Source organism: Littorina saxatilis, linkage group LG17 (genome assembly GCF_037325665.1).
Source record: "Littorina saxatilis isolate snail1 linkage group LG17, US_GU_Lsax_2.0, whole genome shotgun sequence".
NCBI classification, from domain to species: Eukaryota; Metazoa; Mollusca; class Gastropoda; order Littorinimorpha; family Littorinidae; genus Littorina; species Littorina saxatilis.
The window spans coordinates 46162506-46175922 of NC_090261.1; the positions used below are offsets into that span (position 1 = coordinate 46162506).

At 43.0% G+C, this 13417-nt stretch overlaps 1 protein-coding gene across 3 annotated transcripts in view; it reads left to right on the forward strand.

The window, feature by feature from the left end:
* Positions 1–9605: 9605 nt before the first annotated feature.
* The window catches only part of LOC138953454 (uncharacterized), a 7726-nt gene continuing 3914 nt past the window's right edge, over positions 9606–13417 (forward strand). The window contains exons 1-3 of one of the 3 annotated variants that reach the window (XM_070325276.1): positions 9606–9783; positions 11734–12036; positions 12733–13417. The exon at positions 12733–13417 is cut by the window's right edge and continues 365 nt beyond it. In XM_070325276.1, coding sequence (XP_070181377.1) covers positions 11742–12036; positions 12733–13417 — 980 coding nt within the window. In that variant the 5' untranslated portion in view covers positions 9606–9783; positions 11734–11741. Of the gene's footprint in view, positions 9784–9947; positions 10141–11733; positions 12037–12732 lie in introns of those variants that run through there. The other 2 variants (XR_011451531.1, XM_070325275.1) reach the window with 2 other exon arrangements.

Below are 13417 nucleotides of genomic sequence, written 5' to 3' on the forward strand. Positions count from 1 at the left end.
CTCTCTCTCTCTCTCTCTCTCTCTCTCTCTCTCTCTCTCTCTCTCTCTCACCTTCTCTCTCTCTCACCTTCTCTCTCTCTCTCTCTCACCCTCCCTCCCTCTCTGCCCCTCTCTCTCTCTCTCTCTCTCTCTCTCTCTCTCTCTGGAATACGAATGACAGACGACTGGTCTTCTGACAGCGGCCAGCCAGCCAGGGAAACGCTCCAATACTCAGCCAGATGGACAAACAGAGGCATGCGCGCGCGCACGAACAGTATTCGTATTATAGAAGAAAACAAGACTGAGAAGGATCTGGGTACAAGCGTTTCAGAAGACATAAAAGCACAAGCATGAAATTTAACAAAAATACATACAAAGAATGTCATCGGAGACTCGTAATTACGTGCATATAAACTCTTATGAGGTCTTGAAATCCAGTTTTGTCGGACGAGTGTTCAAAAGAAATCAACAACGAACCGGCTCACACAACAGTATTTAAACTTGTGCTTTTCCCACCTCGTGTTTTTGCTTTAAACCTTTCAGACTGTTCGTGTCCTTCAAAACGGGATCTGAAATGTTTTGGTTGCAAGACATTTACCTAACCTGCACAATCATGACTGACCCAATTTCACCATTCGCCCCAGTCACAATCTTTGTCAAACATTAAAAAAAAAAAACCCATTCACCGAATAAAACTGATGTGTTAATTTATAGAGTCAAAGTGACAGAGAAAGGCTGAAGTGTTTATAATACAAAATTGAAAAAAACACTTTTGAAGCGGAATGTTTAGATTGCTCGTTGCATCATTTAGTGATAGCATTTCTTCTCTTGTGAGCGATCATGTGCACAACTCAGATCTGCCAAGGATTTTACATGGGATAAGAGCATTCTTCCATTGGGACATATACCAAAAGTCAACAGCCTGCAGTGCTTCCTGCGCAGTGTATATATGACTGCTTTGCTGATTTAAGCTTAATTTTGCAAATTGACATAGGTGTCACCTATGAAATTAATTCTACACAGAAAACGATCATGCAGGCTGTTGACTTTTGATGTGAGTCTCAAGTGGAAAGACTCGTTTTTACCCCATGATAAAACGCCAAGCTACTTTTAACTTGACTCTATGTCCCCTTTTAAAATAGCAGTCTTTCATTTCAACAACGGGTTTCAATATATTTTGTATTGAATGCCCCCTTTTAAATCTCAGTATTTCATTAACGCCAGTATACCAGCAGTACTGATTTGGAGCACTCGGTGGTCTCAAGGCCGCGGCCGCCATTTTCCCCCTGCTTTTGTGGACATCCAAGACTTCAGTCAAAATGAGCTATTTTTAACATGACTTTATGCTCCCTTTAGAACAGCAACCTTTCATTTCAACGGCGGCACTCAGATGTTTTCTTTATTCCAACACCTGTATTTCAACCACTTGGTCTCAAGGCCGCCCGTTTTTTCGAGCACTCGACGAAGGCAACGTGTTTAGCGAGCCTTTACGTAACTCCTGCCAGCCAGGTGTTTATCCCTTCCAGACGGTCTGCCTAAACAGATGGATGGGCCTTCTTAAAAACTTAAAAACACACCCACATGTTTTCTACTAGCCCACCTGCCAATGCACTCCGACCTCAAGCAAGGACTGACAAAAGCCTTGAGCTTAGTTTCAACCAAAATACATTAACTCAGGACATGTTTAGATACACACATAAACGAAAAGACAGTTACTTTCACGGACAGCCAAAAAACCCGGACATTCAGAAAAAAGGAAGACGTGAGGACACAGGCTTTGGCGCACGCATGAACACACGTAGGCCGCTACGCGGCACGCACGCGCGCGCACACGGCATACACACAGACACCGACACCGACACACACACACATATCCACCAACCACCTCCACAAATGTACACACACATACTGCACAACAAACGCCCGTATACAGATGAGCGCACGTGCACAACTTACTTGAACACAGTGAATCAAACAGACGCACACAGACACTGACTGATAAACACAGACAGACAGACACACACGGAGACAAAACACACACTCCCACACACACACCCAACCACACTGACCCACCCACACGAACACACACACACACGCACACACACACAAACTCAGTTGAACACACACACACACACACACACACACAAACTTGAACACACACACACACACACAAACTTGAACACACACACACACACACACACACACACACACACACAGGTGAGGAACTAAAACTGTCCAGGCACGTGGTAAACGCGTACCCGGACAACCAGGGCCGCGACCGGTCACCAAGTACATCCAGGTGTGTGCACAATACCGGCGCTGAACACTGATCGGGGGGGGGGGGGGGGGGGACTTGTTGATTCGTTGTGTTCTGGTGTTTGGATTAGATAATATTTCTGCATGGCAACAGATGCACCCCCTGACATGCGTTCAAAGTACGAACCCACGTTGCTGTTCGGCGACCTACTTACAGACATAGTATCAACAGTTGATAACCTTTGGATCTTGATTTTATGTGAAAGAAGGACATCATGATTATCATCATCAGTAGAAGCACAAAACAAATAAAAAGAGCAACAACAACAACAACAACAACAACAACAACAACAACAACAACAACAAACAACACACGCTCGCAAATGAATGCAGATAATGGAAGCGAGCCCGCGCACAGACACGCACACACACACACACACACTCACACACACACACACACACATACACACACACACACATACACACACCCCTCACCTCTCACATACACCCACACGCACACACTCTCCCACACCCACCCACACACGATCTCTGATACACCTTATAAAACTTGCAAAATCATCGATCAAAGTTGGTAGAAAACAAATATCAACACAGGCGCGCGAATCAGGCATCTTTATTTTAACCGAAAACAATAACACACAAACAATCCAACAAATTAAAGTAAGAAAGAAGAAAAGAAACACAACCAAACTTCCCACTGTGCACAGATGCAACCAGGCAGTTGTTACTGGTTTTATGTCTAAGTGGTTGGTTGGTTGCTTGCTTATTATGATGTGTGTTATGTCCCTTCAATCTATTTGGCTACTCGAGACCGAATCAAGTTTGCTTTCTTTCTCAGTTTACATGTCCACGTGACGGGATACCCTTATCCTATGCTATGTAAAAGAGTTGACAGATTAATTGTGGTTAACATGATGATTTACGATCGTACATAGGAAGGACAGAAGTCTATGTTTAGGAAAACAGCCGAGTCACTAACTTTTTTCAACACTTCAAGTTGATTTTCTATCGATCCACGTCCTAATTTCAAAGCTCTAACAAAAATGCCCACAGATTCACAAGAACGACGAAAGTTCAATTAGCTTTATATTGTACATGTAACTCATTGATTGTCACCACTGAGCTGCAGCGGCGAATTATAGACAATGACGTACGCTACCGAATAGATTCTTTGTATAGCTATTTGGATATAACATAATCAGTCATACCACCGCCATAGAGATGGACAGGTGAAACACGGCCGATACCTTGACTACAAAAGTAGCCCTTGCTTCCACCACCGAGCGATATATTCTTTATGTCTCTAAATGGTTATACATGTATAACATATTCAATCCCGATCCGCGCACCTGTGGAAGGTGAAAAACTGTCAATACGTAACTTGACGGCAAAAACAGCCTTTGTATCCAAATAACAGGCCTACGTGCGGAGCGGGCGAACATGCGTACGTGCGGCGAGCAACGCACAATCTTCCGCGATCTTTCTACCATTACCTGCCGCGACATAAGCGGACGAGCAGACAACAAAGTGAGCAGGTGAAAAGCCGCCAGGCTGACAGACAGGCTGTTCGACGTCGACACACAGCCGGGAGTCCGCCGCAATAACTTCCTTGAAACGTTTAAAGGGTGATGTTAACGGGTTGGGTGTTTTCGTTTAATTTCATTTCATTTCATTTCTACCTTTATTATCCCATTGCTGGGAACTTCGGTTCGCTGAATAGCAATATCAGCTGAAGAGACATTAACAAATGATAGCCAACAAACCAACTTAGTACTTCGGTTCGCTTTTTACCAGTGAAAACAAGAGTCGCTCTCCCCAGGTTAATAGTATCCTTAGCGGATTATGACTTTATTCAGTTATTCTGCAGAAAAGGCAAATGCTGGAGAAAAACCGTTCTTTTCTGCAGCATTTCTGCATAATGTCATCTTTCGCCGAAGCAGCGTTTTTTTCTGCAGCAAAACATTTTACTGCAGTAAAATTGAAATCAAGAATGCTGCAGTAAACCGGTGCTGTTGTTTTACTGCAGAAATCCTTTTTACATTTTTTCTGCAGCATTTTGTACTGGCTCTTGGCGGATGATGACATTATTCAGTTATTCTGGAGAAAAACAGAAATGCTGGAGAAAAACTGTTTTTTCTGCAGCATTTCTGCATAATGTCATCTTTCGCCGAAGCAACGTTTTTTACTCCAGTAAAACAGTTTTTCTGAAGCATGATGTTTACTTGGTTTTCTTCAGCATTATTGCGATTAACTTTTTTCTTCAGAATAGTCTGTGACAGTTTTTCTGGAGAAAAACGAACGACCTTGTAAAGTAGCGTTTGTATTCGTCGCCCCCTGGGATAGTATAATAGTTTGTAACTATTGGTAATTCTGGATGAGTCCATCTCTCGACAGAGGGGGGCTCGCGTGCTCCAACATTATAATGAGCCAGTACAAAATGCTGCAGAAAAAGTGTAAACAAGTTTTCTGCAGTAAAACAACAACACCGTTTTACTGCAGCATTCTTGATTTCAATTTTACTGCAGTAAAATGTTTTGCTCCAGAAAAACCCGTTGCTTCGGCGAAAGATGACATTATGCAGAAATGCTGCAGAAAAGACAGGGTTTATTCCAGCATTTCTGTTCTTCTGCAGAATAACTGAATAATGCCAAAATGCTGAAGAAAAAGTGTAAACTGTTTTTCTCCAGTAAAACAACATAACCGTTTTACTGCAGCATTCTTGATTTCAATTTTTTGTAAAACTGTTTTACTGCAGAAAAAAACCGTTGCTCTCGCGAAAGATGACATTATGCAGAAATGCTGCAGAAACAAACAGTTTTTCTCCAGCATTTCTGTTTTTCTGCAGAATAACTGAATAAAGTCATAATCCGCTAAGGATATAATAGCCAACTTGCACAATACCCCGCTTGAATAGCTCTCCGGTGCGAAAGATGAGAAAGGTTCACTTCCCTGCGGTCAAACAAGCGCTGGTGTTCTCTGGCTTGTGTTAAAAAAATGTATAACAAAACCTCGATCGCCTTTCCTTTGTGCACGGGCCATGCTTGGGTACTTTGAACGAACTTTAGGATTATTCTTGCGGCTATCATTGCCGCAGCCCACTGCTCACAGTAAAAATTCTCAATTTTCAAGGCGAAGTGTCCGGACTGAAACGCAACCTCTCACAGAGCTATCCGAACATGCCCGCATTTTGCGGCAGATCTCGCAAGGCCACGCAAGTTAACGCACATTTATCGCGCGACTTGGCGGCGCTGACCTAGATAGGGCAAGTCGCCTATTGTGTCTTTGTCTATGCACCGGGTTTAACGTACTCTAAGACGAGCTTCTCATGTCTCGATCCATATGTACAAAACCGTTCGTTGTGTACCCAGTTACACAAGTTAACCTATTTTTAAAAACTCCCAGGAAACATTATGTTTCTTCTTTAACGTAATGTCAGTAAAAGCATATAAAAACGAGACAATTGCTTGAAGAAAAGACGACGCGAAAAGTGTAAAGATAAAGAAGAAAGAAGGAAACCATAACCATTACGTCTCAAGATATTCAATCCAAAATAATGACTTGATAGCAAGAGTATGTGACGCTGCTGAAGGCGAATCCCTGTCGATTGACTTTGCATTACCCTTACATTGTTACACAGATGCTCCGAGCAGATATGCACGTTCGCCTCGCTCCGCCAGAATGCACAATTGATTGAGGTTGGCCGGGGCACGTGCACTGCTGGCCTAGTCCTGCATTTTGCCGTGCACAAAATTAATTTGGGTCAAAAGACAAGCAGCAGAACATTTCTTTGCCCACACATAACTGGCCGTTTTTTTCTGACACAGCTGACAATGAGTTTACTAAATTTCACAGAAAAGACATTTGATGGACGGTTTAAATTTCCCATTGCTGCATATCTGGAACTTCAGAATTACGCCGGAGCGATTTCTGTCGTTCTTATTCAAGTTTTGAAATTAATTTCCTTGAGAAAACACTGTAAACTAACACTATGCTTCTGCCCGTTTACAAAAATTATGTATTTTTTGTCCCTCATCAACCTCTCCATCCACATTATGTACCACTGAAACTTCCTATATACCCAGCTATACTTGTCAATCTCTTGTTAAAAGGCCTTGGTGACAATATGTTTCTATATTAGCTAATTACACGGTCAGTAAATTACTAAAAGGACAAATAAAACATAAAATGAGACTCACGTTAATCGCTTGAACAAAACACGACGAAAATTGTATTCAGATAAGAAAGAAAGGAGGGGGAAAACAACAACAAAACAAACAAACAAAACTCACCCATTACACCTCAATGTAGTCAATCCAAAAATATGAATAGAGTCCGCCCCCCCAAAAAAGAAGAGGGACTTATCAAGGCTAGCCCCTGCATTTTGACTTTACATTAACCTATTTTTACTCTTTGGTGACAATATGTTGCTGTATAAGCAAATTCCACGGTCAGTATAAGAACAATATAAAAAATAAAATGGGACTTAATCGCTTGAACAAAACACGACGATAATAATATTCAGATAAGAAAGAAAGGCCGGAGGAAAAAAACACATCAAGCAAAACAATCCCCTCAGGTTAGTCAATCCAAACATTTGAATTGAGTCACACACACACACACACACACACACACACACACACACACACACACACACACGCACACGCACACACACACACGCGCGCGCTCACACACACACACATACACGCACACACACACACACACATGCACGCACGCACGCACGCATCACCCCCCCACCACACACACACATACACACAAAGTGACTATTCAAGGCTAGTCCTAAGCCCCTGCAGATTGACTTTGCATTATCCTTACATGGTCACGCGGTACAGGGACTGCGAGCAGATATGCACGTTCGCCTCGCTCAGGGGGGCGCTGAAATTGATTGAGGTTGGCCGGGGCACGTGCACCTGTGGCCCAGTCCTGCTTTTTTTTTTCGTGCAAGAAATTAATTGGGTAAAAAGACGTCTTTTAATTAATTTCTTGGTTTCCCCTTTTACTTCTTTTTTTTCTCTTCAGTTTTGTGAACGTGCCACGAAGGGAGTGTTTATTCCTGACGTCAGTAGTTCAGACTGAGACAGTTCAGAGACTTTACGTAAGGATGAGGAATTGTTCAAGTGGTTTGTTTTTCTTTTTTTGGCAAAAAGGGCAGAATGATAGAAAGAGCTAGAGACACCATAAAGAAAACAACAAGGAAAATGTGTGGTTTAAAAAAACTAATGTTACTATATCTTCAGTGTTGGGGAGGAAAAACAGATATGCAGACAGAGAGAAAGACAGACGGACAGAGGCCGGAAAGACTGACAGAGAAACAGTCGGACACATCAAAGCGAACAGAATGAAATACAACGAGAATGATAAATCGAAGAAGACGAATCTGATATTTTATTGAACCTTTGACTTTTTTTGGTCTTGTGTATCCAAAAAGGAATCGAAAGAGAAAGAGGTACGACGGCCATCGTTAGCCAGTGTGTGCTTGCGTGTGCGCGTGCGAATGTGTGTGTGTGGCAGTTAATGATATCTATCTAACACACACACTCGTTTATGGATATATATATATATATATATGCTTCTTGGTTTCATGCAGTGTTCCATTTTTTTTGCTTTCATTTTTTTCTCTTGAGTTTTGGCATTTCAGTGATTCATTGCATCTCAACGTGTGGACGCTGCACTATTTTGTCGGGGGCTACTGAAGTACATGTATCATGTCGAAAAATATATAAATAATAAATTGATCACATCCTGTTTGTTGTTTTGATGGAGTAGGTCTAGCGCCTACGTGACGACAATAAAAAAAACACCTCTATTACTGCACGTACTTAGTCGGATTAAATTCTAGGTATAGGCAACCTTCACGTGTACAGGTATTTTCAGTTTCGGCGGATTTGCACACACACACACACACACATACACACACACACACACACACACACACACCCAGTCTGATTAATTTCCCATTTTGAGTCCGCTATCTTTACAGTCAAAACTTTACCGTGAAATGCCGGAAACAGCGCGCTTATCTCATCCCAACGACTCGATAGTGTTTCATTCGTCCCCTAGTCTCTTTACGCTCTTATGTGTGTGTGTCTGTGTGCGCGTGTGTGTGTGTGTGCCTGTGCCTGTGCGCGCGCGCGTGTGAGTTCAGGTGTGTGTGTGTAAGTGTGCGTGGGTGTTCCCTGATCGTCTGCGCATGTGCTTGTCAGTCAGAGTACCGAAGGAAGTTGACATAGTAACTTAATCCGCATAAGAACCCACAATTGTCAGCTGCTTCTTCATATTTTTGAAAGCTTCTCACTTTTAGTAGAGAAAAATAATTTGCAACATGTTGCTTTCACAACTTTTTTTAAATGGAGACCACCACCGGAAAGCGAAGAGGAATCAAGACTGGAGCAGTATTCTCCCTTGTATGAGAGCCTTAGTGCGAAGGGTAGCAGAGGCAGGAGTCTGTGATGTTGTTATGCACAGGCCTTTTACAGCTATGGAAATAGACAGCGGACAGACAGACAGACAGGGTGAAACACACGCACAAGCCCGCACACAAAACACACACACACACACACGCAAAAACGCATGCACGCGGACACACACACACACCACACACACGCCGCACACAAATACAAACACACCCACACACACACACACACACACACAAATACAAACACACACACACACACACTCACACACACACACACACACACACACACACACACACACACACACACACACACACACACACACACACACAAACCAACGAAGCAACTAATCAGCTTCGACGGTTACGACGAGCAAACCAACAACATAAAGAATGACGAGGACAGCCGGCGACGACGACAGCAGCAGCAGTAGAAACAACAACAACAACAACAGCCATCCTGCCACCAGACTCCGACGTAACGTTTGTCTAATTATGAACCGTGGATTAACACTGACTTACCATTACCAACCTACATGCAGGCTACACCTTATGTTTGGTTTTACTAGTCCTCTTGGTTTTCCTCTCGCCTTACTCTCACGCACGTACACTGGCAATGGCAATACCCGCAGCCTCGAACGTCCAGTAGGGCTTGGCGAGGGGCAGAAAGAATTCTCCAGATCTCTGATGTCACTGTTTGAAGATGACGACATGTTTGGCTGTGTCACCGATGGAGTTTCCAGCTGCCAACAAGAGAGCTGAGAAGGGGAGGGGGGCACAGAGACGTTGGCTGTTTCCGCGTCACGCGCCCACAGGTAAAACAAACAACAAACACAAGTTAGGAGCGTTAAGTCTTCATTGATTTTCTCACGGGTTGGAGATAGAGTGTGGGTATGGCTTTTGCCACTGTACAGTTTCTCACGGCCAAGAGTCAGGGTGTGGGCTCTGGATGTGAAAAAAAAAGAAAAACGAAAAAGAAAAAGGAAAAAGCAACACATTATAGGCTCGAAGGAGGTTCTTTTTTTGTCGTCGTTTCCTTTGTTTAAATCTTTGTCTGGGTCCTTTGGCTGTCCGAGTGTTCGTGAGCTGGAAATAAGGTAGGAAAGACGTTGATCACGTTACGTACTGTCGTAACTAAAGTCAATTGCGTCGCCTTTCTCTCTCTTTTTTTCCTTTTCTTTCTAACTTTTGCTACTTCACTGTATGAGTCATTTTCTGTCACGAGTCCATGTGTATAAAACGAGGTAAGAACAAAGACTAACACACGAAGTCAGTTGAGTTTTGCATGATTTGTTTCCTTTATAAACGTTTGCGGTCTTCCTTAGTTCACGAAGAGACAGACAGTACAAGTATAGGTGTACAGTGAACGTCATTTCTTCAGGTGTTTCATTTAAACCTCTTGCAATTTTAGTTGGATTCATTTCGTCGATGCATGCTGTTGAGCAAGCGCCAAGGTGAGGGAAATAACACATGATGTTTCTACTGTATATTTGTGTGGACCCTATAGGCCTATATGTCATGCTAAACTATACCCCATGTTCAGTTTTAAGAAAGGGGATATGGGCAGCCGTTAAGAAAGACATCACTGATACCAAGACCGACGCTTTGACGCTTTGAAAGTGTAATGTCTTTAGCTAATAAAAGCCTTATCGACAATTTGTTATCATTGCACACAATTGCAAATGAACGCATTTACATGAAGTATTGAAAATGAACGTATTTACACGAAATATTTACAGACATTCTCTAGCAGGGTATCCATGCTAAGAGAGAGAGAGAGAGAGAGAGAGAGAGAGAGAGAGAGAGAGAGAGAGAGAGAGAGAGAGAGAGAGAGAGAGAGAGAGAGAGAGAGAGAGAGAGAGAGAGAGAGAGAGAGAGAGAGAGAGTGAGTGCGCGAAGAAAAAACAAACATAACATACAATGTTGTTGTTTAGTTAGTTTGTAGAGATTTGGTGCATATTGAGGCTATTTACTTGTGAGAAACGTTACCTTGAAAACTGAAAGAGAGTGTTTGTAAAACGATCAACTTCATTGATGTGGGTATACAGTTTTTCGTGGTAGTTTAACCTACTCATGAGGCTCAGTATTAGATGTTCAAGAATGTTGGGCTGGCAACTATCATTAGTCACTGACACATCACGATTTTTCTTGATTATGAAGATGGTTTAGTGATTTCATGAGGCAAAAAAAAAAAAAAAGGTCTGTTTACGGTAACATAGGCCAAAAAAATAGGGTCGGTAGGTCGGGATTTGTTTTTTGTTTTTTTCCCCCAAAAAACCATATTTTTACGTTATTTTGCCAAAAAAACAAGAATTTTTTTTTTTTTTCCCCAAATGCCAAAAAAAAGTCTAGGGTCGCGCGAAAAAACTAGGGTCGGTCGGGTTACCGTAAACAGACCTATTTTTGTTTTTGGCCTGATGCATTTTGGACGTACCGAGTAACATAGGGATACGTATCATACGCATTAATTTTGAAAATGGTTGATTGATTTTTGTGACTTGTTAGTTTTCCTTTAGGCCTCAAAATATTAGTGAAACACTGAGTTTTAGAAGGGACCCGTGACCTTTAACGAACGCACGTTCACTTTATTAACTGAACGATTGCTTCTTTGAACTACTTATTGGACCCATAGTTTTTGAATCAAACTTCGATACATAGAAGGCGGAATTTCAACAAAACAACAAAATCCGCTGTAATCTTGGAAACGGAAATCTCACTTCTTTCTTTCACTAGCGAAAAACAATAATTATGCATAGACATTGTGTCAACAACATCGATAACGTGAACACCCATTGAACTCCCGTTGTGTTTTTGTTTAGTTTTGTTGTTTGGATTGTTGTTTTTGCCTTTGTGACGTGTAAATACTTAACTCTTGAGGCAGGAATATGCATATATACGGTACATGGTTTATTTAGACCTGATCAGTTCATCTAATTATGCATTTATTCAGTTTGTCTGGAAAACTAGGCTTTGGTTTTAAAAGATTTACTTTGAATTATCCATTTCGTTACCAAAAGTTAAAATTCAACTATTCTGTTCTATTTCAGCCAACACCATGACGCACACGGTCCTGTTACTCCTGACGGTCATACTCCTAGGAGTCCATTCTCAGACGACAGACAGCCAATCATCTTTAGCCCCGCCCATAGGGGTGAAGTCAGACGATAGCCCCGCCCTCGTGGCTGCAGACCCCGCCCTGGTATCTCTTATCGTGCAAGGCGTTATCAACGAAGTGGGAGCGGTGACGCAGCAGACGGAAGAGCCGGTGCACGTGACCCCTGAGCTCGTGCAGAACATCGTGCAGAAAGTGCTGTTGAAACTGTCGGTGACACTCACTCAGATGGACCCAGGTCAGTTGATGTTATGAATACAATATAGAATACTATATAATACAGTCAACAACAATACAATATCTCTGTAATACAAAACAAGCTGCCGAAGCATTTCAATGCTAAAAACACACTGTGCATAATATACAGTTCTTGACCGTTACTTAATCACGTATTTGTACATTAGACATACACGTATACCTTGCGATGGCTTTCTCTTGGCGTTCCTTATTGAGAGAAGAAAGGGAATACCTTTTTTTGTGCAATATGGGACAACCTGGATCTCGTTTTCCATTTCTGTTGTTCTTCTAATGTTTACATTTACTAAATTACTTACTTTGCCCCATCATCCCTCATGGGGTACAGGCCGTCCACAAGATACCACCAGAGATCGCTATCCTTTGCTTTCGCCTCTAGCCGGCTCCTGGAAACGTCCATCTTCTTGGTGTCTTCCATGAGGTCCCGTGGCCAGATGTTTCTTGGCCGCCCGTTTTTTCTCTTTTCTTTGGACTTCCACGTCGGGGCCTGTCTGGTGTTACTTGATGCCAGTTTTCTTAGCGTGTGTCAGATCCATCCCCATCTCTTCCTCCTATAAAGAACAATTAAGTGAGTCTTAACTGGAAGAAGAAGGTTGATTACAATTATTTCGAGGATGTCGATGGTTAGCGGTAATTTAACGTTTACATGCGGTATTTCATAATTTGTTTTTTTTTGCAGGCTTCCATGCAGCACCAGGCAATGCTCCTCCTGCCCTCCCTGTTCCCGTGCCAAACAGCCCGGCAGCAGGCTCCGCTAGGACCAACGCCGACACTGCCAACCCCGAGAACAAAACGGAATCCAACGGACCACATCTCCCCCATTCCCTTAGTGAAGCACTGGGAAACCTCGCTCACCGCCTCCACCCTCACCACAACGACACAGACTCAACGAGTGCTGGCGCATCTAACCCTGCCAACAAGACCGAATCCAAAGGAATGCACCTGCCACATCTACATGATATAGCCAAGGAACTGGGCGACCTCATCCATCGCAACAACAACGACACAGACGGCTCCGCGAACGCCGATTCAGCAAGCCCTTCCAGCAAAAACGAATCAGAAGGACTGAATCTACGTGGTCGTTTTCACAACCTGACAAACTCACTGCGCAACTTTTTCCACCGCCGCGACAGCAGCGACACTGACGACACGAACGCTGATTCAGCAGACCCCGCAAACAAGACCGAATCCAGAGGACCGCATCTTCCTAATCTGCATAACCTTGCCGACGATGTGCGCAACGTTTTCCATCGTCACGGTGGCCACAACGGCACTAACAACACCAGCGCTGATTCAGACGACCCTGCTAACAAAACCGAATCCAGCGGGTTTCATCTGCCTCATCTGCACAACATAACTCATGC